General features: G+C 43.0%; 1 protein-coding gene across 1 annotated transcript in view; it reads right to left on the bottom strand.

Moving 5' to 3' along the window:
- Positions 1–4,321: 4,321 nt before the first annotated feature.
- Positions 4,322–24,852, bottom strand: part of nmur1a (neuromedin U receptor 1a) — a 63,022-nt gene continuing 42,491 nt past the window's right edge. Inside the window, exon 2 of the mRNA XM_065009520.1 lies at positions 4,322–8,537. Within this exon, the coding sequence (XP_064865592.1) occupies positions 8,176–8,537 (362 nt within the window). The 3' untranslated portion in view covers positions 4,322–8,175. The remainder of the gene's footprint in view (positions 8,538–24,852) is intronic.

Raw genomic sequence — 24,852 nt, 5'->3', positions numbered from 1 at the left:
AGAAAGAAGACTCTCAACATTTATTGGAAAGGAGCATCAAGCTCATATCTCCCCTCCTCTCCCCTGTAACTATTCCCCAGGTCGTTGCTGTAAATTACAATGTGTTCTCAGTCAATTTACCTAATAGAATAAGTGTTAAATAAAATAAAATATTGTGCACTTTCACCCTCCTGCGAAGATAATGTTAACTTATTTTATCTGTAGCCTAAAACTATTACATCAATATTTGCACATGAAGGTGTTTCCATCGTCATTTCTCTAATACATTTTGTGCTGAAACTTCCTCTTTCCATAACAGCTGTCTTTATGTATATATATATATTTTTTATACGGTATGACTTTACTCTAATAAAATCTGTGGATGGAAACGTGGTTAGTTAGTGTTTATTTTCATTAGTGATGATCGAATTGAACTTCAAATCAAATAGAGGCTAAAATCTAATCGAATTTTATTGGTCACATACACATGGTTAGCAGATTTTAATGCGAGTGTAGCGACATGCTTGTGCTTCTAGTTTCGACAATGCAGTAATAACCAACGAGTAATCTAGCTAACAATTCCAAAATGGTATCGAGTACAGTATATACATATGAGATGAGTATGTAAACAAAGTGGCATAGTTTAAAGTGGCTAGTGATACATGTATTACTTAAAGATGCAGTAGATGATATAGAGTACAGTATATATGTATACATATGAGATAAATAATGTAGGGTATGTAAACATTATATTAAGTAGCATTGTTTAAAGTGGCTAGTGATATATTTTACATCAATTCCCATCAATTCCCATCATTAAAGTGGCTGGAGTTGAGTCAGTGTGTTGGCAGCAGCCACTCAATGTTAGTGGTGGCTCTTTAACAGTCTGATGGCCTTGAGATAGAAGCTGTTTTTCAGTCTCTCGGTCCCAGCTTTGATGCACCTCTACTGACCTCGCCTTCTGGATGATAGCGGGGTGAACAGGCAGTGGCTCGGGTGGTTGTTGTCCTTGATGATCTTTATGGCCTTCCTGTGACATCGGGTGGTGTAGGTGTCCTGGAGGGCAGGTAGTTTGCACCCGGTGATGCGTTGTACAGACCTCACTACCCTCTGGAGAGCCTTACGGTTGTGGGCGGAGCAGTTGCCGTACCAGGCGGTGATACAGCCCGACAGGATGCTCTCGATTGTGCATCTGTAGAAGTTTGTGAGTGCTTTTGGTGACAAGCCGAATTTCTTCAGCCTCCTGAGGTTGAAGAGGCGCTGCTGCGCCTTCTTCACGATGCTGTCTGTGTGGGTGGACCAATTCAGTTTGTCTGTGATGTGTATGCCGAGGAACTTAAAACTTACTACCCTCTCCACTACTGTTCCATCGATGTTAATTTGCATTCCACACTCCACAGTTTGACTTCTTGGCAAACATCCCATATTGCAAAACAAACAAACCGTCTGTTCTCTGTGCTGCCTTCACACAATATTCACCACCAAGCCGTCTGTTCTCTGTGCTGCCTTCACACAATATTCACCACCAAGCCGTCTGTTCTCTGTGCTGCCTTCACACAATATTCACCACGACATCCTGATATACTAAGGACGTTTGGGGACATCCCCTATAGGACTGTCGGGGAAAAATGTGTGAAATATGAAAGGTTTTAAAAGGGGTTCCCGAAGGTCGCATGATGTGTTCTTCTGGAAAGTCCTTAAATGTGAAAGACCTCCATCTTTAGAATTTGGTATTAGAACACTGTAAGATTGGCATAGTGTGAAATATGATAAGACGGATTTAGAAAATGGTGTAATGTAAAAGAAGCTTTAGGCAACGTTTGAAAAGTAAATTACTAATTGAATTTCTGCTGGTGTGAACTGAAATTTGCACTCTGAACTTACAAGGGCAGTTATCAGTAGTATACAGGTCAGAGAGATGGTTCTCAGGGGGGAACAAGAAGAGGACAGGCTGTAGGGCAAAAAGGGTAGCCTGGGGGATAAACTATGTACCTTGCTCTGACGTTGTGAGAATCAGGTAAAGGTTATTGTTGCCACTTGTGTACTCTGGCTAATATTCTGGCACTAGGCTTGTAGCAGTTGCCACTATCGAGAATGTTGTATATGTGCCGCGGGATATTGAATGGACATGTTGCACAAATGTTTTTTCATAGTTATCACCACTGAATGACTAACTGATATGTTCCTGAAAGGAAACCCGGGATGACAGGGATTTAGCAGTCTTTGTATACGAATAGAAAACAGGAAGAACCCCTAAGGACAGACCTTCGTTTGGATCGGGTCTACGTGACTGCCAATGTTCAGCAGTCTAAAGTTGTTTGTTGAAATACTGTACCTTTTCAGAATATGGCCCACTGTGCGCATATCGCCTCCACATGTGGCTCCAATGTGACTCCACATAATGTGGCTCCAATGTGACTCCACATAATGTGGCTCCAATGTGACTCCACATAATGTGGCTCCAATGTGACTCCACATAATGTGGCTCCAATGTGACTCCACATAATGTGGCTCCAATGTGACTCCACATAATGTGGCTCCAATGTGGCTCCACATAATGTGGCTCCAATGTGACTCCACATAATGTGGCTCCAATGTGACTCCACATAATGTGGCTCCAATGTGACTCCACATAATGTGGCTCCAATGTGGCTCCACATAATGTGGCTCCAATGTGACTCCACATAATGTGGCTCCAATGTGGCTCCACATAATGTGGCTCCAATGTGGCTCCACATAATGTGGCTCCAATGTGGCTCCACATAATGTGGCTCCAATGTGACTCCACATAATGTGGCTCCAATGTGACTCCACATAATGTGGCTCCAATGTGGCTCCACATAATGTGGCTCCAATGTGGCTCCACATAATGTGGCTCCAATGTGGCTCCACATAATGTGGCTCCAATGTGACTCCACATAATGTGGCTCCAATGTGGCTCCACATAATGTGGCTCCAATGTGACTCCACATAATGTGGCTCCAATGTGACTCCACATAATGTGGCTCCAATGTGGCTCCACATAATGTAAAAGCTTATTTTTCAATAAAATGTATTAAAGAGTAAGTACTTCTCAGTCTCTGAAGATTTTTTTTTTATAACGCGTTGCAAGAATCTGCGTTGGTTTCATTCCAGTGGGCCTGAGTCATCTTACCCCGACAGTCCTATAGTGGGCCTGAGTCATCTTTCCCCGACAGTCCTATAGTGGGCCTGAGTCATCTTTCCCCGACAGTCCTATAGTGGGCCTGAGTCATCTTTCCCCGACAGTCCTATAGTGGGCCTGAGTCATCTTACCCCGACAGTCCTATAGTGGGCCTGAGTCATCTTTCCCCGACAGTCCTATAGTGGGCCTGAGTCATCTTTCCCCGACAGTCCTATAGTGGGCCTGAGTCATCTTTCCCGACAGTCCTATAGTGGGCCTGAGTCATCTTTCCCGACAGTCATATAGTGGGCCTGAGTCATCTTTCCCCGACAGTCCTATAGTGGGCCTGAGTCATCTTTCCCCGACAGTCCTATAGTGGGCCTGAGTCATCTTTCCCCGACAGTTCTATAGTGGGCCTGAGTCATCTTTCCCCGACAGTCCTATAGTGGGCCTGAGTCATCTTTCCCCGACAGTCCTATAGTGGGCCTGAGTCATCTTTCCCGACAGTCCTATAGTGGGCCTGAGTCATCTTTCCCCGACAGTCCTATAGTGGGCCTGAGTCATCTTTCCCCGACAGTCCTATAGTGGGCCTGAGTCATCTTTCCCCGACAGTCCTATAGTGGGCCTGAGTCATCTTTCCCCGACAGTCCTATAGTGGGCCTGAGTCATCTTTCCCCGACAGTCCTATAGTGGGCCTGAGTCATCTTTGTCCAACAGGAGAGTAGAAGATGAGATGGTCAAACCCACTATAGATAAAATGCTGTTAGTTAGAACTATTACGTATACTTCAGTATGAAGTCCCAGTGGTTAGTATACCATTGCCTTGACCTCATCAGTCCACCTAAAATAGAAACATGGTGGAAGCTTGAGTCATTGAGTCACACCATTTGTCTGAAGAAAATAGGCAACCTTTCTCTGTGCCCTTTAACATTGATTTACAAATTCCCCTTGGGTACAGTTTGGTGCTTGGGTCATAAAAAAAAGCTGAACTATCACTGCTGAGACAACAAAAAAAAGGCCTTACAGCAGAGATGCATATTTAATTGTCTGTAATTTAGAAATATGGAGAATATTTAGTCATCCGTAAAATAATGGTGTGTGGGTCAAAGCCCTCTTTTTACAGTTTGTCAGGTTTTTTAAATTAAATTAAAATGTCTTTCAGACAAAAGAATTAGAGGAACACTTAGGTGTATTCATTTTATTTCCCAGACAGAAAACTAAAATCCAGTTCAAATCAACCCACACATTATTTGTAGACTAGTTTCGACATAACCAAAACAACTATTGAACAAAACTGTGTCGATGCAACGATTTCACTGACAGTTAATGTAATGATTATTGTTTGAGGGGATGTGTTCTCAGAAATTGCTGACGTTACCACTAGATCAACATCACTTATATAATGTATATATAATGCATTCCAACACAGAACTCGTCTTACAAATGTGACATTACATTCTATGAGTTTAGATTTTATTTGGCGTAACCTGTTTTGGTAAAGCTTTTCCACGACATGTTCCAGTTTTCCGTTACATATTTAATAAGCAAAACAGAAGCACAATGCATATTTCAAGCAAAAATAAATCAATTCCTTTTTGTCCTCATTAAATACCCTGTCGAACACAATAACTCAGTACAGTGCATGACTTGGACTGAAACAGATTCCGGTACTGATTTTGGAAGCCGGTACTTTTTATATTTAGGTGCAGGCGCTCTACAATACTTTTGAGCTAATATTTTATAAGAGGAACAGGTGCTCAAGCAGTAGAATATTTTAGGTACCGGTAAAAATTCAAGCATTACATTTTTTAAAAATAATAATAATATTCACCCATTGTTTTCCAATGTACAATATTCCTCTCTTGCAGCTTTATACAGTAATGGCACTACAGCATAAATCTCCGCCTCACTGGAGAGTAGTCCCCCCCCCCCGGAAACTCTTCTACACTGAAGCTATCACACAGGTATACATTTACAAGAAAAATAAGCAAAGAGATAGAATCATGCAGTTGCATTCAGTCAAAATCTCAAACAGTGAGAGTCTGTACAAGATTGTTGATCAGTCTGTACCCACTGTTGACCAGATGGTCCCTCTCCTTTGGCTTGTGAAAATGTGAAAATATACCCCCCCCCAATCAGATAGTGTGGTCAGAGGGATGAATCAGTTTGTTAGCTGTAACTGCCTGTTTGCATGTACAGTCCATGTTTTGTCAGAGCAGCGAAATGGTCATTTACTGTGCCTGACACAGGTGTTGTCGCTTGGCGATGATGGATGAGAACATGAGGTGGTACGACAGCTCCTTGCAGAAGGACTGACAGATTTACACATTCCTGGCTCACACACACCACCTCCAAGAGTAGATGGAAACTAGCAGCTGCTGGGATGACAGTTCAATGAGGCCAACCTCGATAAAAGGTTTGTTTGGTGAAATTGCATTCAGAAGATTTGATGTTTTCCCCACAGGACTTCAGTGCACATCTTCAGAAGGCCAGTTTTTTTCACAGCTCTGCTGAAGCACCCATTCGGCAGTGTACACTCTCAGAAAATCAATACCCGTTTCTTGTCATTTGCTATCCTGTACATCTTATACTGTAAAAATTTATACATTCAGGGGTGGCAGGTAGTGGTTCGAGCCTTGGACTAGTAGCTGAAAGGTTGCAAGATCGAATCCCCGAGCTGACAAGGTAAAAGTCTATCGTTCGGCACCTGAACAAGGCAGTTAACCCACTGTTCCTAGGCTGTCATTGTAAATAAGAATTTCCTCTTAACTAAGTTGCCTAGTTAAATAAAGGTAAATGAATACATGACTTTAGTGGAGTAGTCTACTCCTTAATAGAAAGATGAATTGTTTAGTAACAAAAAGCAACATGTGTGCATCGATGGGGCAAAACAGACAGGGTTGGCTTAGATTGTTGACAACGTGTAAACTATATTTTGTCTCCAATATTTAAGTTGCACAATGAGCACTTGTTGTCTCTGAAATACACTGTTACAGTTGTTGGTAAGCTAGCTAGCAATTTTTTTTTGTTGCAACGTTAGCATAGAAGTGACATCAGTCAAAACAACTCAAAACAAGACATGGTATCAAGAACAAGATAAAACTAGCTGAAACGACCTACCTACGAGTCCCCACTTTCTTGTCATCTGGCCGTCCAGAATCACAACAACACACTGACTTGACTGGAAAGAAGCTTAGTATTAATCTGAAGCTTAAACTCTTAAAGGGATACAATTGCTAACTAGCATTAGCGCAACTGCTAACTAGCGTTGGAACAATGACTGGAAGTCTATGGGAACTGCTAGCTTGCTGTACCATAGACTTCCTCTCATTGTGCTAATGCTAGTTATCATTGGCTCGCAAAGCAAAACCTCTAACTTCCTTCATACTGGATGCAGAGACATAAACATTGTATCCATGAGTTCGTCTGACTCTGGGAAAGTAGATAAAGGACTTCCTTAACAAAATACCTTTAAGAGTTATGACTTGGATTTAATAGTTTCAGATAAAGGCAAATCAAAGTCATAAGTCAATGTGTCTGCTTAAATGTCCAAAATGTAAAGGCCAAAATAATACAATTAAATAATTATGATGGTAAAAAAAAGTTAAAACAATTAAGTTTGATTTTGGAATTAGCACGAGGTCCTTTATTTCATGAAGCCAAATACCCTCGGCTGTAAAGATTACTTTTCCCCATTCACATTATGTCAGTGCTCTTACTTCCTAATGGTTCTCCATCGTTTTGGAGGTTCCAGACAGTGTCTCTTTTTCATCAGTTTAGACCAGTGGTATTTAGATCCGATCCAGGAGGTGTGGAGTTCTGCTGGTTTTCTGTTCTACCTGATAATTATGAACCGTTCCGGCTCTCACAAGCCAAGGCTCGTGCAAGGCTATTACTTACTAATTATTAATTGCACCCACCTGGTGTCCCAGGTCTAAATCAGTCCTTGATCAGATTCAAGTGCTCCTGGTGTTTTTACATTTATTTTTTATTTTTTATGAATACATCGAATTGTTAAATGTGTGTTTATCTACTGTGAATCTATACATTGTTTTTGTACATAGTCACGCTCATGTTTGTACGTTTTACATTAGTGAAACAGATCATCAGAGATCATTCACCAGATTGTTGATGGACACATACAGTGTCTGGGGAATTTTAAAAGCTATTTTTTTCCCCAAAAATGCCAATCTGCAGCAGGATACCTCTGTTAATAATGTGACAAACTCTCCTGAATGGAGGCGTCAAGTTCATTAGCAATATCCAACGACTCATGCAATGACATACATTTCTGAAAATATGCAGTTGACGGTGCAGCTACATCTATTTTGAAGCAATTTTTGTTGTTTTTTGTTGTTTTTTACTGTAGTCCAGGTTAACTTTTTAAATACCCAGATATGTATTATTATGCTCAGAAAGCAGGTGTAGATGTTACATTTCACTATAACACCTGTTGTATTAGACGCATGTGACAAATGGCATTTGATTTGAAGCTGCTCATTTCAAGTTCTATTTAGTACGCACTGCAAATCCTTTGCACCATTTTTAAATCACTCAGTGATTTGAGAACTATATACATTCGTCAAACAACCACGTTGGACATCATCTTTGAAGGAGCTTTTGACAGGGCATCTCGGCCTGTTTTCAATCTGAGCTGTAAGGAAAATCAGCTTTAAGTCATCTCTTGAGACCGGATGTTCAAAAGTTTTGTGCTGTTGAACATGAAATGCAAAAGCAGTGATGCAGAATCTACCAGGTCTTCTAGATGAGAATTATCGATTTGTCTGTATCTCCTGAGATATTTTTTTTCCATAGAATTGCTCAAATAATACGTCAAAGCATCAGGTTTTAATGTGTTTTGTTTTCTTGTGTTTAGGGAGTTTAGTGACAGGAGAAGTCTACTGTGGTATGGTGACCAAAGCTTGCAATAACAGACTGGATAAGCACATCCTTAGATCCTTAAAATCCCTTATAACAATACATCTCAATCATCCCAGAATCATCGTCCATCTGATCAGTTTAGTGTATTAATTCTCCTCTGCTAGGAAGTCCTTTCAAGGAAAGGTGGTCTCATGCTCCTTGTCTTCGTGTAGGCCCGCAATGCCATTAATGGGCGTGGCCTCACTGAGAATGCTGCGGAGTGTTACCCGGGTAACACTGAGTGACTGCTTCCTGGGCACGGGGTGCCGTGGCCGATGACACATCACTTCCTTGAACATCTCTCGGAAGCGGGTGGACATGAGGTTGTAGAGGATCGGGTTGACGGCCGAGCTGAGGTAGAAGAAGACGCCAGAGACCACGTGGACATACTTGTACACCTCCAGCTGGATGCTGGTCCACTCGTCGATGAAGCTCCACATGAGTCTGTCGGTGTGGAACGGAGCCCAACAGATTCCAAAAACCACCACCAGAACAACTAGAGAGAGAGAGAAAGAGAGAGAGAGAGAGAGAGAGAGAGAGAGAGAGAGAAAGAGAAAGAGAAAGAGAAAGAGAAAGAGAAAGAAAGAGAAAGAAAAAAGAAAGAAAGAGAAAGAGAGAGAAAGAGAGAGAGAAGAAAGAGAAAGAGAAAGAGAGAGAGAGAGAGAGAGAGAGAGAGAGAGAGAGAGAGAGAGAGAGAGAGAGAGAGAAGGAGAAAGAGAGAGAGAGAGAGAGAGAGAGAGAGAGAGAGAAAGAGAAAGAGAGAGAGAGAGATTCTTAGTATTTTCATATTCTGTTGACATCAAAACTATGAAATAACACATATGGAATCATGTAGTAACCAAACAAGTGTTAAACAAATCAAAATTTAGATTCTTCAAAGTAGCCACCCTTTGTCTTGATGACAGCTTTGCACACTCTTGCCATTATCTCAACCAGCTTCATGAGGTAGTCACCTGGAATGCATTTCAATTAGCAGGTGTGCCTTGTCAAAAGTTCATTTGTGGAATTTCTTTCCTTCTTAATGCGTTTGAGCCAATCAGATGTGTTGTGATAAGGCAGGGTGGTATACAGAAGATAGCCCTATTTGGTAAAAGACCAAGTCCATATTATGGCAAGAACAGCTCAAATAAGCAGAGAAAAACGACAGTACATCATTACCTCAAGACATGAAGGTCAGCTAATCTGGAACATTTTAAGAACTTTCTTCAAGTGCAGTTGAAAAAACCATCAAGTGCTATGATGAAACTGGCTCTCATGAGGACCACCACAGGAAAGGAAGACCCAGAGTTTATTCTGCTGCAGAGGATAAGTTCATTAGAGTTACCAGCCTCCGAAATTGCAGCCCAAATAAATGCTTCACAGAGTTCAAGTAACAGACATATCTCGACATCAACTGTTCAGAGTGTGTGTGTGTGAATCAGGCCTTCATGGTCAAATTGCTGCAAAGAAACCACTACTAAAGGACACCAATAAGAAGAAGAGACTTTCTTGGGCCAACAAACACAAGTAATGGACATTAGACCGGTGGAAATCTTTCCTTTGGTCTGACGAGTCCAAATTTTAGATTTTTAGTTCCAACCGCCGTGTCTTTGTGAGACACAGAGTAGTTGAACGGACGATCTCTGCATGTGTGGCTCCTACCATGAAACATGGAGGTGGTGTGATGTTGTGGAGTTGCTTTGCTGGCATACTTAACCAGCATGACTACTTCAGCATTCTGCAGCGATATGCCATCCCATCAGGTTTGTGCTTAGTGGGACTGTAATTTGTTTTTCAACCGAACAATGACCCAAAACACCCCTCCAGGCTGTGTAAGACCTATTTAACCAGGATGGAGAGTGATGGAGTGCTACATCAGATGTCCTGGCCTCCACAATCACCCGATCTCAACCAAATTGAGATGGTTTGGGATCGCAAAGTGAAGGAAAAGCAGCCAACAAGTGCTCAGCATATGTGGGAACTCCTTCAATACTATTGGAAAAGCATTCCTCATGATCCTGGTTGAGAGAATGTCAAGAGTGTGCAAATCTGACATCAAGGCAAAAAGCGGCTACTTTGTTACTACATGATTCCATATGTGTTATTTCATAGTTTTGATGTCTTCACTATTATTCTACATTGTAGAAAAGAGTAAAAAATAAAGAAAAACCCTGGAATGAGTAGGTGTGCCCAATCTTTTGACTCGTGCTGTATGTGAACAGAGATGTATTTTTTTTTAACTCAGGTTATTCTATTATTTATTATTTACCTCAGTGTAATTTATGGTCTTGGTAAACACAGAGTTTCTCAGGGATTATTTATGAGAAGATCCACTCTTAATGAATTTATATATAAATACCAAGTTGGGAGTCTGGGTGAAGCCTTGAAGTACACCGCTAAATTACAACTATCTATCTGAGGCAGACTTACACCCAAGGACCTCCGAGCTAAATAAGAGGGATAGACTATATCACGATGAAGAGTAATAGAGTGAGATAATAACAAACACTCTTAGAAATAAAGGTTTAGTGTTCTTAAAGGGGTATAACCGCTTGTCACTGGGCTGTAAGGTCATTGTACCCCAGTTCCTTCTTACATACTATATACACTCAGTGGCTAGTTTATTAGGTACACCACCCGTTCACGAAAATGGTTCACTCCTACAGACAATGAATCACGTGACTGTAGCTAGCTATATAAAGCAGACAGACAGGCATTGATGCGTTCAGTTACTGTTCGACTGAATGTTAGAATGGGCAAAACAAGTGACACTAAGCGTGGTATGATCATTGCGCAATGGTTCCAGTGTTTCAGTATATCTGTTGTGGGGGGTTAAGTGACTTGCTCAAAGGCACAACAGCAGGCAATGGCATCTAGGATTTGATAACAGCAACTCTTCGGTTTGCATGCTGACTTCGTGCCAGATGTTTCCCGTCAGACCCGGGATTCGAACTGGGGAAAGGGGATACCTAGTCAGTTGCACAACCTAATGCATTCAACCGAAATGTGTCTTCCACATTTAACTCAACCCCTATGAATAAGGTGAAGGTGGCAATTGTTGCTGGGGGTTAAATACTCAATGGTAGAACAGCTCAGGGATTTGAACCAGCAACATTATGGTTACTTTCCCAATGCTCTTGGCTACCTGCCGCCAAATAATGCCCATTCATCGACAATATACTATTCCTGTACTCTCTGTGGCTGTAGTATTGTATGTGTAAGGCAGGGGTGTAAAACTTCATTCCTGGAGGACCAAGTGTCTGCTGGGGTTTTACTACTCCCTTGTGATTGATAGGTCAATTAAAGTAATTGATGAGTTAGGAACACCTGGTTGTCTTCTATGTATTTTTATTTAGATATTTTTTAAATAAATTGTATTTGATCACAAGGTCATACAAAGGTCGCTGAGGTATGCAGAAGAGCTGCATCAAAATAGATATAGAAACAATGTATAATATCAACAGAACTAGTTAGATACTGACTGATTTGTTTTCCAAGATGACTTAGCATACATGAAAGGAAAAGAGTCGGCAGGTAGCCTAGTGGTTAGAGCGTTGGGACAGTAACGGAAAGGACTTGCTAGCACAGAATATGTTCCAGGATTCCTCCAATGGCATTGAGGACTACACCATATCAGTCACTGGCTTCATAAATAAGTGCATCGATGACGTCGTCCCCACGGTGACTGTACGTACATACCCCAACCAGAAGCCATGGATTACAGGCAACATTCGCACTGAGCTAAAGGGTAGAGCTGCCGCATACAAGGAGCGGGACACTAACCCAGGCGCTTATAAGGAATCCCGCTACACCCTCAGGCAAACCATCAAACAGGCAAAAGCGCCAATACAGGGCTAAGATTGAATCGTACTACACCGGCTTCGACGCTCACCGGATGTGGCAGGGCCTGCAAAGTATTACAGACTACAAAAGGGAAGCACAGCCGCGAGCTGCCCAGTGACACGAGCCTACCAGAAGAGCTAAATCACTTCTATGCTCGCTTCGAGGCAAGCAATACTGAGGCATGCATGAGAGCATCAGCTGTTCCCAGACATCTGCCACACTGATCCTCAACACTGGAGGACCTCAGGGGTGCGTGCTCAGTTCCGTCCTGTACTCCCTATTCACCCACGACTGCATGCTCAGGCACGACTCCAACACCATCATTAAGTTTGCAGACGACACAACGGTGGTAGGCCTGATCACTGACAACCACGAGACAGCCTATAGGGAGGAGGTCAGAGACCTGGCCGGGTGGTACCAGAATAAGAACCTATTCCTCAAGTAATCAAGACAAAGGAGATGATTGTGGACTACAGGAAAAGGAGGACCGAGCACGCCCCCATTCTTATCGATGGGGCTGTAGTGGAGCAGGTTGAGAGCTTCAAGTTCCTTGGTGTCCACATCACCAACAAACTAGAATGGTCCAAACACACCAAGACAGCCGTGAAGAGGGAACGACAAAGCCTATTCCTCCTCAGGAAACTAAAAAGATTAGGCTTGGGTCCTCAGATCCTCAAAAGGTTCTACAGCTGCAACATTCGAGAGCATCCTGACTGTTTGCATCACTGCCTGGTACGGAAACTGCTCAGCCTCCGACCGCAAGGCACTACAGAGGGTAATGCGTATGGCCCAGTACATTATTGCGGCCGAGATCCCTACCTTCCAGGACCTCTATATTAGGCGGTGTGAATAGAAGGCCCAGAAAATCGTCAAAGACCCCAACCACTCAAACCATTGACTATTTGCTCTGCTGCTGCACGGCAAGAGGTACCGGTGTATCAAGTCTGACACCAACAGGCTCTTGAATAGCTTCTATCCCCAAGTAATATGACTGATAAATAGCTAACAAAATAGCTACACAGACCGAGCTTACCTTGTATCTTTATTTCCCTTTTATTTCCCTACACACACTGTCACTCCAACACACACACACACACACACTGTCACTCCAACACACACACACACACACACACACACACACACACACACACACACACTGCATAATCTGCTCACTTATACATAATATGCACATACATTTATACTGACTCCTCACAGCCACACACCCAATCACATACATTTATACTGACTCTACACAGCCACACAACCAATCACATACATGTATACTGACTCTACACAGCCATACACCCAATCACATACATTTACAGTGGGGCAAAAAAGTATTTAGTCAGCCACCAATTGGGCAAGTTCTCCCACTTAAAAAGATGAGAGAGGCCTGTAATTTTCATCATAGGTACACTTCAACTATGACAGACAAAATGAGAAGATTTTTTAAAATTTGCAAATAAGTATTTGGTCACCTACAAACAAGCAAGATTTCTGGCTCTCACAGACCTGTAACTTCTTCTTTAAGAGGCTCCTCTGTCCTCCACTCGTTACCTGTATTAATGGCACCTGTTTGAACTTGTTATCAGTATAAAATACACCTGTCCACAACCTCAAACAGTCACACTCCAAACTCCACTATGGCCAAGACCAAAGAGCTGTCAAAGGACACCAGAAACAAAATTGTAGACCTGCACCAGGCTGGGAAGACTGAATCTGCAATAGGTAAGCAGCTTGGTTTGAAGAAATCAACTGTGGGAGCAAATATTAGGAAATGGAAGACATACAAGACCACTGATAATCTCCCTCGATCTGGGGCTCCACGCAAGATCTCACCCCGTGGGGTCAAAATGATCACAAGAACGGTGAACAGAGAGAGCTGGGACAAAAGTAACAAAGCCTACCATCAGTAACACACTATGCCACCAGGGACTCAAATCCTGCAGTGCCAGACGTGTCCCCCTGCTTAAGCCAGTACATGTCCAGGCCCATCTGAAGTTTGCTAGAGAGCATTTGGATGATCCAGAAGAAGATTGTGAGATGGTCAGATGAAACCAAAATATAACTTTTTGGTAAAAACTCAACTTGTCGTGTTTGGAAGACAAAGAATGCTGAGTTGCATCCAAAGAACACCATACCTACTGTGAAGCATGGGGGTGGAAACATCATGCTTTGGGGCTGTTTTTCTGAAAAGGGACCAGGACGACTGATCCGTGTAAAGGAAAGAATGAATGGGGCCATGTATCGTGAGATTTTGAGTGAAAACCTCCTTCCATCAGCAAGGGCATTGAAGATGAAACGTGGCTGGTTCTTTCAGCATGACAATGATCCCAGACACACCTTTTTGGACTCATTCAGCAGTTTTTACCTAAATAATTAGAATACTATTTGGAATTTAATATTGGAAGATCCATTTATTTTCCAAAAACATAAGTTGAATATGATGCTATGGCTGCTTCCCGTTGACAATAACTTTTGATAAATATCCCAATGTCAAAACACAGTTTCGAAGTGTCCAAATCAATAATCAATAAGGGAGCGGTTGAAATGTACACAATTATTACCCAGAGGAAAGTGGGAGAGGGTCATGTTTTTTACATTTCAGTCAAATGGAGCGTTTAGTATTTATTTATTTAGTCCAGGGGAGGGTTTATTATTTATTTATTTAGTCTAGGGGAGTGTTTAGTATTTATTTATTTAGTCCAGGGGAGGGTTTAGTATTTATTTATTTAGTCTAGGGGAGCGTTTAGTATTTATTTATTTAGTCTAGGGGAGCATTTAGTATTTATTTATTTAGTCCAGGGGAGCGTTTAGAATTTATTTAGTCTAGGGGAGCGTTTTTATATTTATTTATTTAGTCTAGGAGAGCATTTAGTATTTATTTATTTAGTCCAGGGTAGCGTTTAATATTTATTTATTTAGTCTAGGGGAGCATTTAGTATTTATTTATTTAGTCTAGGGGAGCGTTTAGTATTTATTCATTTAGTCTAGGGGAGCATTTAGTATTTATTTATTTAGTCTAGGGGAGCATTTAATATTTATTTATTTAGTCTAGGGGAGCGTTTAGTATTTATTTATTTAGTCTAGGGGAGCGTTTAGTATTTATTTATTTAGTCCAGGGGAGGGTTTAGTATTTATTTATTTAGTCCAGGGGAGTGTCATGTAATTTATAATCGATTAGATGTCATATTGCTCATTGTTTGGGAATGAGTTGCTGATTATATGTGTGCCCTACGCTGCCACTCATCCTTGAAGCTCTGCTGGAGGGCGCATCAAGTGCGCCTTTTGTGGTCTCAATCAAATGATCTGTAGACTATGCTATAAGCTATAGACCTAGGCTATACGAAGCGCATGCTCGGAGAAGCACAAGGCAAAGTAATATACAGTGGGGAGAACAAGTATTAGATACACTGCCGATTTTGCAGGTTTTCCTACTTACAAAGCATATAGAGGTCTGTAATTTTTATAATAGGTATACTTCAACTGTGAGAGAAGGAATCTAAAACAAAAATCCAGAAAATCACATTGTATGATTTTTAAGTAATTAATTAGCATTTTATTGCATGACATAAGTATTTGATACATCAGAAAAGCAGAACTTAATATTTGGTACAGAAACCTTTGTTTGCAATTACAGAGATCATACGTTTCCTGTAGTTCTTGACCAGGTTTGCACACACTGCAGTAGGGATTTTGGCCCACTCCTCCATACAGATCATCTCCAGATCCTTCACCAAGGAACTTGAAGCTCTCAATCTGCTCCACTACAGCTCCGTCGATGAGAATGGGGGCTTGCTCGGTCCTCCTTTTCCTGTAGTCCACAATCATCTCCTCAGTCTTGGCTACGTTGAGGGATAGGTTGTTATTCAGGCACCATCCGGCCAGGTTTCTGACCTCCTCCCTATAGGCTGTCTCGTCGTTGTCAGTGATCAGGCCTACCGCTGTTTTGTTGTCTGCAAACGTAATGATGGTGTTGGAGTCATGCCTGGCCATGCAGTCGTGGGTGAACTGGGAGTACAGGAGGGGACTGAGCACGCAACCCTGAGGGGCTCCAGTGTTGAGGATCAGCATGGCAGAAGTGTTGCTACCTACCCTCACCGCCAGGGGGCGGCCCGTCAGGAAGTCCAGGATTCATTTGCAGAGCGAGGTGTTTAGTCCCAGGATCCTTAGCTTAGTGATGAGCTTTGAGGGTACTATGGTGTTGAACGCTGAGCTGTAGTCAATGAATAGCATTCTCACGTAGGTGTTCCTTTTGTCCAGGTGGGAAAGTGCAGTGTGGAGTGCAATTGAGATTGCATCATCTGTGGATCTGTTTGGGCTGTATGCAATTTGGAGTGGGTCTAGTGTTTCTGGGATAATGGTGTTGATGTGAGCCATTACCAGCCTTTCAATGCACTTCATGGCTACGGATGTGAGTGCTACGGGTCTATAGTCATTTAGGCAGGTTGCCTTCGTGTTCTTGGGCACAGGGACTATGGTGGTCTGCTGGAAACATGTTGGTATTACAGACTCAATCAGGTGCATGTTGAAAATGTCAGTGAAGACACCTGCCAGTTGGTCAGCACGTGCCCGGAGCACACGTCCTTGTAATCTGTCTTGCCCAGCGAATGTTGACTTGTATAAAGGTCTTACTCACATCGGCTACGGAGAGCGTGATCACACAGTCGTCCGGAACAGCTGATGCTCTCATGCATGCATCACTGTTGCTTGTCTCAAAGCGAGCATGGAAGTGATTTAGCTCGTCTGATCATCCTTTTCCTGTAGTCCACAATCATCTCCTTTGTCTTGATTAAATAGGTTCTTATTCTGGTACCACCCGGCCAGGTCTCTGACCTCCTCCCTATAGGCTGTCTCGTCGTTGTCAGTGATCAGGCCTACCACCGTTGTGTCGTCTGCAAACTTAATGATGGTGTTGGAGTCGTGCCTGAGCATGCAGTCGTGGGTGAATAGGGAGTACAGAACGGGACTACTTCTCTGGACCAACTACTTCTCTGATAGAGTTCAGTGTGTCAAATCGGAGGGCCTGTTGTCCGGGCCTCTGGCAGTCTCTTTGTGCCACAGGGTTAAATTCTTGGACAGACTCTCTTCTGTATACATCAATGATGTCGCTCTTGCTGCTGGTGAAGTCTCTGATCCACCTCTACGCAGACGACACCATTCTGTATACTTCTGGCCCTTCTTTGGACACTGTGTTAACAACCCTCCAGACGAGCTTCAATGCCATACAACTTTCCTTCTGTGGACTTCAATTGCTCTTAAATACAAGTAAAACTAAATGCATGCTCTTCAACCGATCGCTGCCTGCACCTGCCCGCCCGTTCAACATCACTACTCTGGACGGCTCTGACTTAGAATATGTGGACAACTACAAATACCTAGGTGTCTGGTTAGACTGTAAACTCTCCTCCCAGACTCACATAAAACATCTCCAATCCAAAGTTAAATGTAGAATTGGCTTCCTATTTCGCAACAAAGCATCCTTCACTCATGCTGCCAAACATACCCTTGTAAAACTGATCATCCTACCGGTCCTCGACTTCGGCGATGTCATTTACAAAATAGCCTCCAATACCTTACTCAATAAATTGGATGCAGTCTATCACAGTGCCATCCGTTTTGTCACCAAAGCCCCATATACTACCCACCACTGTGACCTGTATGCTCTCGTTAGCTGGCCCTTGCTTCATACTCGTCGCCAAACCCACTGGCTCCATGTCATCTACAAGACCCTGCTAGGTAAAGTCCTCCCTTATCTCAGCTCGCTGGTCACCATAGCATCACCCACCTGTAGCACGCGCTCCAGCAGGTATATCTCTCTGGTCACCCCCAAAACCAATTATTTATTTGGCTGCCTCTCCTTCCAGTTCTCTGCTGCCAATGACTGGAATGAACTGCAAAAATCTCTGAAACTGGAAACAATTATCTCCCTCACTAGCTTTAAGCACCAGCTGTCAGAGCAGCTCACAGATTACTGCACCTGTACATAGCTCATTTATAATTTAGCCCAAACAACTACCTCTCCCCCTACTGTATTTATTTATTTATTTTGCTCCTTTGCACCCCATTATTTCTATCTCTACTCTGCACATTCTTCCACTGCAAATCAACCATTCCAGTGTTTTACTTGCTATATTGTATTTACTTTGCCAACATGGCCTTTTCGTTTTTTTTTACCTCCCTTATCTCACCTCATTTGCTCACATTGTATATAGACTTATTTTTCTACTGTATTATTGACTGTATGTTTGTTTTACTCCATGTGTAACTCTGTGTTGTTGTATGTGTCGAACTGCTTTGCTTTATCTTGGTCGCTACCTGGTTAAATAAAGGTGAAATAAAAAATAAAATAAAAAGTTCCTGCCAAGGCAGCAGCTACTCTTCCTGGGATTTATTATGGATCCCCATTAGTTCCTGCCAAGGCAGAAGCTACTCTTCTGCAAAATTAAGGCAGTTATACAATTTTAAAAACATTACAATACATTCATTACAGAATTTACAACACACACTCAGGCCCATACACCACTACCACATATCTACCACGGTTCCAAACTTAGACTATCCTCTTTTTATATAGAAATCAAAAAGTCTGTGGTGCTGCAGCATGCAGCTCATTCATTGTCATACTCTGTTGTGCTATTATAAAATATTCTGCTTGTCTCTAGTCAGGTTAAATGACGTAGAATTGAATGAAAAGCGATTTATATAAAAATACTTTTTTTTTTCTCTGACCCGGAATTAAGATGTTAGATTCATGCAGTTATTTTTATTATAATGGAGATCTATTCACCCTTGTCCACACTGGTTTGGGAATCCACAACCTTCTGGCTGTGGTTAGGCTACAAAAATGGAGAACTATTTCTAAAACTGTCTGTACTAAGAGTGAGGGTAAATGGTAGACATGTTCTCTGCTATCCACTTTGTTTTAATAATTATTTTGGCTATAGTCGAGGGTCACTTGTTTTTATTTATTTCAAGTGTTTAGGGAGGGTCAAAACGAAAAAAGGTTAAACGCAACACTATTTTGTTAATCCCTCATATCAATATCAATTTGAAATCAATTGAGCGGGGACAAACGTTTGGGGCGTATGCGCTGGTTAAACTAACACAAAGGCCACACTGAATCTGATAATCATTTTTCATATCAGTGGTTAGAAGAGAATTTGCTGAAGACGGTCATCTGAACTTCTGGAACGTCGGGTGGAAGTTTCGTGAGGCTGGCGAAACGTAGAAAGGAACAAATCATTTGCATTGTTATTTAACTTCGACGAATCACAACCCGCCATAAGATATCAACAGTGACAAGGGTTGGCTGTTATATAAGTGATAGTTTGACTCAAATCCATATATAGGTGTGAGGCCAGCAACTTCTATACAGAGAGCACTCCAACATTTACAATTGGAAAAATAAAGCTTTATTGGATAATCTCTCAGCTAAATACCAGAAACCTGAACATGTTAAACTGCAATCAAGATGAACCTCTCTGGGATATGTGGGACGCTAACGTCCCACCTGGCCAAAAGCCAGGGAAAATGCTCACATGGGCTTCAGCCTTCATTCTGCTTACACATGTCTAATATTTAACCGTATATTGAAAGAGAACAGTATAGTTACTGAGAATCACCAGATGACTGGAAAAGCTACCACATAATTCCCTGAGGTTCTCAACTTCTTCAACTCACCATCAAAATATGAGATCGATTCAAGGATGCAAGTTAATTTTGGAACCAGTCCTATATGGAATTATATCCAATAGGTTTTAATTTGATAGAATCCTATAGGATTCCAATATAAGAATCCAATAGAAAAATCCTATCAGATTTTGGAACCAGTGCTATTGTAGTCATAAGCCTGGGAAACTCCAGCCTGATTGGTGTCACACTTTTTCTCCTTCCCTACTAAACACACCTGATTTAAAGTAATTGCATTTGAAAATGAAGATCACGATTAGTTAACTATTGGAGTCAGGTGTGTTCGCTGGGGCTGGGACAAAACTGTGACACCAATCAAGCCCCCAAGGACTGGAGTTGCCCAGGCCTGTCCTATAGGATAGGTTCCAAAATCTGATAGGATTTTTGATAGGATTTTTAATTATTGGAATCCTATAGGATTTTTCGGCTAGGGTAAGAGCAGCCAGAAGGTTGGGTTTTTTAACGACACTACATGACTACACCTGCTCATCGTGACAACGCCTTCTCATCGTGACCACACCTGCTCATCAAACATCTCATTCCAAAATCATGGGCATTAATATGGAGTTGGTCCACCCTTTGCTGCTATAACAGACTTCTGGGAAGGCTTTCCACTAGATGTTGGAACATTGCTGCAGGGGGACTTGCTTCCATTCAGCCACGAGCATTAGTGAGGTCGGACACTGATGTTGGGCGATTAGGCCTAGTTCGCAGGCAGCGTAATGTCGTCTGTAATGTAACAAAATATGGAAAAAGTCAAGGGGTCTGAATACTTTCTGAAGGCACTGTATGTTCTCTCCCTTTCTGCATGAAGCGCTCCTTATCTTGAAAGTCATCAAAACGTACAACGAAGGGTCATGATTTGGAGATCTCTCTGCCTATTCCAGTGAATTCACGGCCTAGGCGGTGAGCCCGTTCCAAGGCCAAAGGAACGGGCCTTGAAAAACGGGTGATTAACTTAACTGGATCTTTCTGGTATATTGGGACGATGGGAGACAAGGCCGCGTCCACGGCATCTTTTACCAGGGTGGTAACGATGGGAGACAAGGTCATTCCCACTTTTACCAGGCATCTTTTACCAGGGTGGTAACGATGGGAGACAAGGCCGCGTCCACGGCATCTTTTACTAGGTGGTAACGATGGGAGACAAGGCCGCGTCCACGGCATCTTTACCAGGGTGGTAACGATGGGAGACAAGGCGCGTCCACGGCATCTTTTACCAGGGTTGTAACGATGGGAGACAAGGCAAGTCCACGGCATCTTTACCAGGGTGGTAACGATGGGAGACAAGGCGCGTCCCACGGCATCTTTACCAGGGTTGTAACGATGGGAGACAAGGCCGCGTCCACGGCATCTTTTACCAGGGTGGTAACGATGGGAGACAAGGCCGCGTCCACGGCATCTTTTACCAGGGTGGTAACGATGGGAGACAAGGCCGCGTCCACGGCATCTTTTACCAGGGTGGTAACGATGGGAGACAAGGTCACGGCATCTCCACGGCATCTTTTACCAGGGTGGTAACGATGGGAGACAAGGCCGCGTCCACGGCATCTTTTACCAGGGTGGTAACGATGGGAGACAAGGCCGCGTCCACGGCATCTTTTACCAGGGTGGTAACGATGGGAGACAAGGCCGCGTCCACGGCATCTTTTACCAGGGTTGTAACGATGGGAGACAAGGCGGCGTCCACGGCATCTTTACCAGGGTGGTAACGATGGGAGACAAGGCCGCGTCCACGGCATCTTTTACCAGGGTGGTAACGATGGGAGACAAGGCCGCGTCCCACGGCATCTTTTACCAGGGTGGTAACGATGGGAGACAAGGCACGTCCACGGCATCTTTTTACCAGGGTTGTAACGATGGGAGACAAGGCCGCGTCCCACGGCATCTTTTACCAGGGTGGTAACGATGGGAGACAAGGTCACGTCCACGGCATCTTTTACCAGGGTTGTAACGATGGGAGACAAGGCGCGTCCACGGCATCTTTTACCAGGGTGGTAACGATGGGAGACAAGGCGGCGTCCACGGCATCTTTTACCAGGGTGGTAACGATGGGAGACAAGGTCACGTCCACGGCATCTTTTACCAGGGTGGTAACGATGGGAGACAAGGCATGGCGTCCACGGCATCTTTTACCAGGGTGGTAACGATGGGAGACAAGGTCGCGTCCACGGCATCTTTTACCAGGGTGGTAACGATGGGAGACAAGGCCGCGTCCACGGCATCTTTACCAGGGTGGTAACGATGGGAGACAAGGCGCGTCCACGGCATCTTTTACCAGGGTGGTAACGATGGGAGACAAGGTCATGGAGGCAGTCCCACGGCATCTTTTACCAGGTGGTAACGATGGGAGACAAGGCGCGTCCACGGCATCTTTTACCAGGGTGGTAACGATGGGAGACAAGGCCGCGTCCACGGCATCTTTTACCAGGGTGGTAACGATGGGAGACAAGGCCGCGTCCACGGCATCTTTTACCAGGGTGGTAACGATGGGAGACAAGGCCGCGTCCACGGCATCTTTTACCAGGGTGGTAACGATGGGAGACAAGGCCGCGTCCACGGCATCTTTTACCAGGGTTGTGAGTGTGACTGAAAGATCCGATATCGGTGGTAAACAGAGGTTTTCTAGATCCACTGGTAGCTCATCGGGTGATAACAATGCACTGTTTAAGACATCATTCACTAACAACATTTTACATTAGATTTGTTTAAAAAAAAAAAATCCCTATTTGTTCAGAGTTCTTTCTGGAACGTTCCTAGGAGCACCATAACCCCCCTCCCCTCCCCCACCTAATTGAATTTAATCCACATTACAAAAATATGACACAAATATACAGCACCTCTGGTGCCACTGAAATCTCTGCTCCGTGTTTTTTTTATAGTAAACATGGAGCAGATAATGGTTGAAAAGATTCCCCGTGTTTGAGGTGTTTTCACATATAGTCCTCTTTAAAAGAAACAATCTCAGTCTTATTTAACGGGAAATTTGGTGTAAAAAAATAAAAATAAAAAAGGAGCGTAAAATCTCAGTTGTCTTTGCATTCATACTGCTTTTGAATGAGGACTCAACTCTCTTTTGCCAGTTCACTTGACCTAGTTTGTGGTCCGAGTCCTCTTTGCATTCACATTGCTATGTTTAGAAAGGAACAAAATATATTTTTCCTACATACATTCTGGGTTTTTTACAAAGTGCAGGACAACACACAGTGTGTTGTGAAATCTGTGAATGTATTGTAATCTTTCAAAGTGGTATAAACTGCCTTAATTCTGCTTTGGCAGCAGCTAATGGGGATCCATCATGAATACAAATACAGAACCAATCAGAATGTGTTATCGGACAGCTACTGTAGATATACCTACATCCATTTGAGAAGCTAATAGATTGCATTTAGTTAAAATATGAGACGTAAATAATTGTAATCAGAAGATACTATTAACAATTAACTGTTTGATTAACATAATAAATAGCAATAGAATAACTACAGATTAAATAATGCTGTAATTGAAAATTGTCCACCCAATATAGGCTACTGTCCCTTTAAGAGCTAGAATAGATTTTGTACCCCATGTTGTGATGTTGTCTTCTCACACTATCCGACCCCCACAATCAATACACAGCCAATGAAGCTCTCTTAGCCAAAAGTTCACATATTGGAAACAAATAATCTGAACTAAAAAAAAACTCCACACATTTTGGAATTTCTGTGTGTCCTTGACAATCGCTAATCAATATCCAATGTGAGGGGTTATGTCAGGGGAAACAGTGTTACAGTAGTCTAGTGTGAGGGGTTATGTTAGTAGTCTAGTGTGAGGGGTTATGTCAGTAGTCTAGTGTGAGGGGTTATGTCAGGGGAAACAGTGTTACAGTAGTCTAGTGTGAGGGGTTATGTCAGGGGAAACAGTGTTACAGTAGTCTAGTGTGAGGGGTTATGTCAGGGGAAACAGTGTTACAGTAGTCTAGTGTGAGGGGTTATGTCAGGGGAAACAGTGTTACAGTAGTCTAGTGTGAGGGGTTATGTCAGGGGAAACAGTGTTACAGTAGTCTAGTGTGAGGGGTTATGTCAGGGGAAACAGTGTTACAGTAGTCTAGTGTGAGGGGTTATGTCAGTAGTCTAGTGTGAGGGGTTATGTCAGTAGTCTAGTGTGAGGGGTTATGTCAGGGGAAACAGTGTTACAGTAGTCTAGTGTGAGGGGTTATGTCAGGGGAAACGGTGTTGCAGTAGTCTAGTGTGAAGGGTTATGTCAGGGAAACAGTGTTACAGTAGTCTAGTGTGAGGGGTTATGTTACAGTAGTCTAGTGTGAGGGGTTATGTCAGTAGTCTAGTCTAGTGAGGGTTATGTCAGGGGAAACAGTGTTACAGTAGTCTAGTGTGAGGGTTATGTCAGGGGAAACAGTGTTACAGTAGTCTAGTGTGAGGGGTTATGTCAGGGGAAACAGTGTTACAGTAGTCTAGTGTGAGGGGTTATGTCAGGGGAAACAGTGTTACAGTAGTCTAGTGTGAGGGGTTATGTCAGGAAGTCAGTGTTTACAGTAGTCTAGTGTGAGGGGTTATGTCAGGGGAAACAGTGTTACAGTAGTCTAGTGTGAGGGGTTAGGGGAAACAGTGTTACAGTAGTCTAGTGTGAGGGTTATGTCAGGGAAACAGTAGTAGTCTAGTGTGAGGGGTTATGTCAGGGGAAACAGTGTTACAGTAGTCTAGTGTGAGGGGTTATGTCAGGAAACAGTGTTACAGTAGTCTAGTGTGAGGGGTTATGTCAGGGAAACAGTGTTACAGTAGTCTAGTGTGAGGGGTTATGTCAGGGGAAACAGTGTTAGTCAGTAGTCTAGTGTGAGGGGTTATGTCAGGGAAACAGTGTTACAGTAGTCTAGTGTGAGGGGTTATGTCAGGGAAACAGTGTTACAGTAGTCTAGTGAGGGGTTATGTCAGGGAAACAGTGTTACAGTAGTCTAGTGTGAGGGGGTTATGTCAGGGGAAACAGTGTTACAGTAGTCTAGTGTGAGGGGTTATGTCAGGGGAAACAGTGTTACAGTAGTCTAGTGTGAGGGGTTATAGTTACAGTGTGAGGGGTGTTACAGTAGTCTAGTGTGAGGGTCAAAACAGTGTTACAGTAGTCTAGTGTGAGGGTTGTTAGCAAATGTCTAGGGAAACAGTGTTACAGTAGTCTAGTGTGAGGGGTTATGTCAGGGGAAACAGTGTTACAGTAGTCTAGTGTGAGGGGTTATGTCAGGGGAAACAGTGTTACAGTAGTCTAGTGTGAGGGGTTATGTCAGGGGAAACAGTGTTACAGTAGTCTAG

The sequence above is a fragment of the Oncorhynchus nerka genome, linkage group LG25, assembly GCF_034236695.1.
Source record: "Oncorhynchus nerka isolate Pitt River linkage group LG25, Oner_Uvic_2.0, whole genome shotgun sequence".
Classification (NCBI taxonomy): Eukaryota; Metazoa; Chordata; class Actinopteri; order Salmoniformes; family Salmonidae; genus Oncorhynchus; species Oncorhynchus nerka.
The sequence above is the reverse complement of the archived record's forward strand: the minus strand, read 5'-3'. Positions and strand labels throughout refer to the sequence as shown.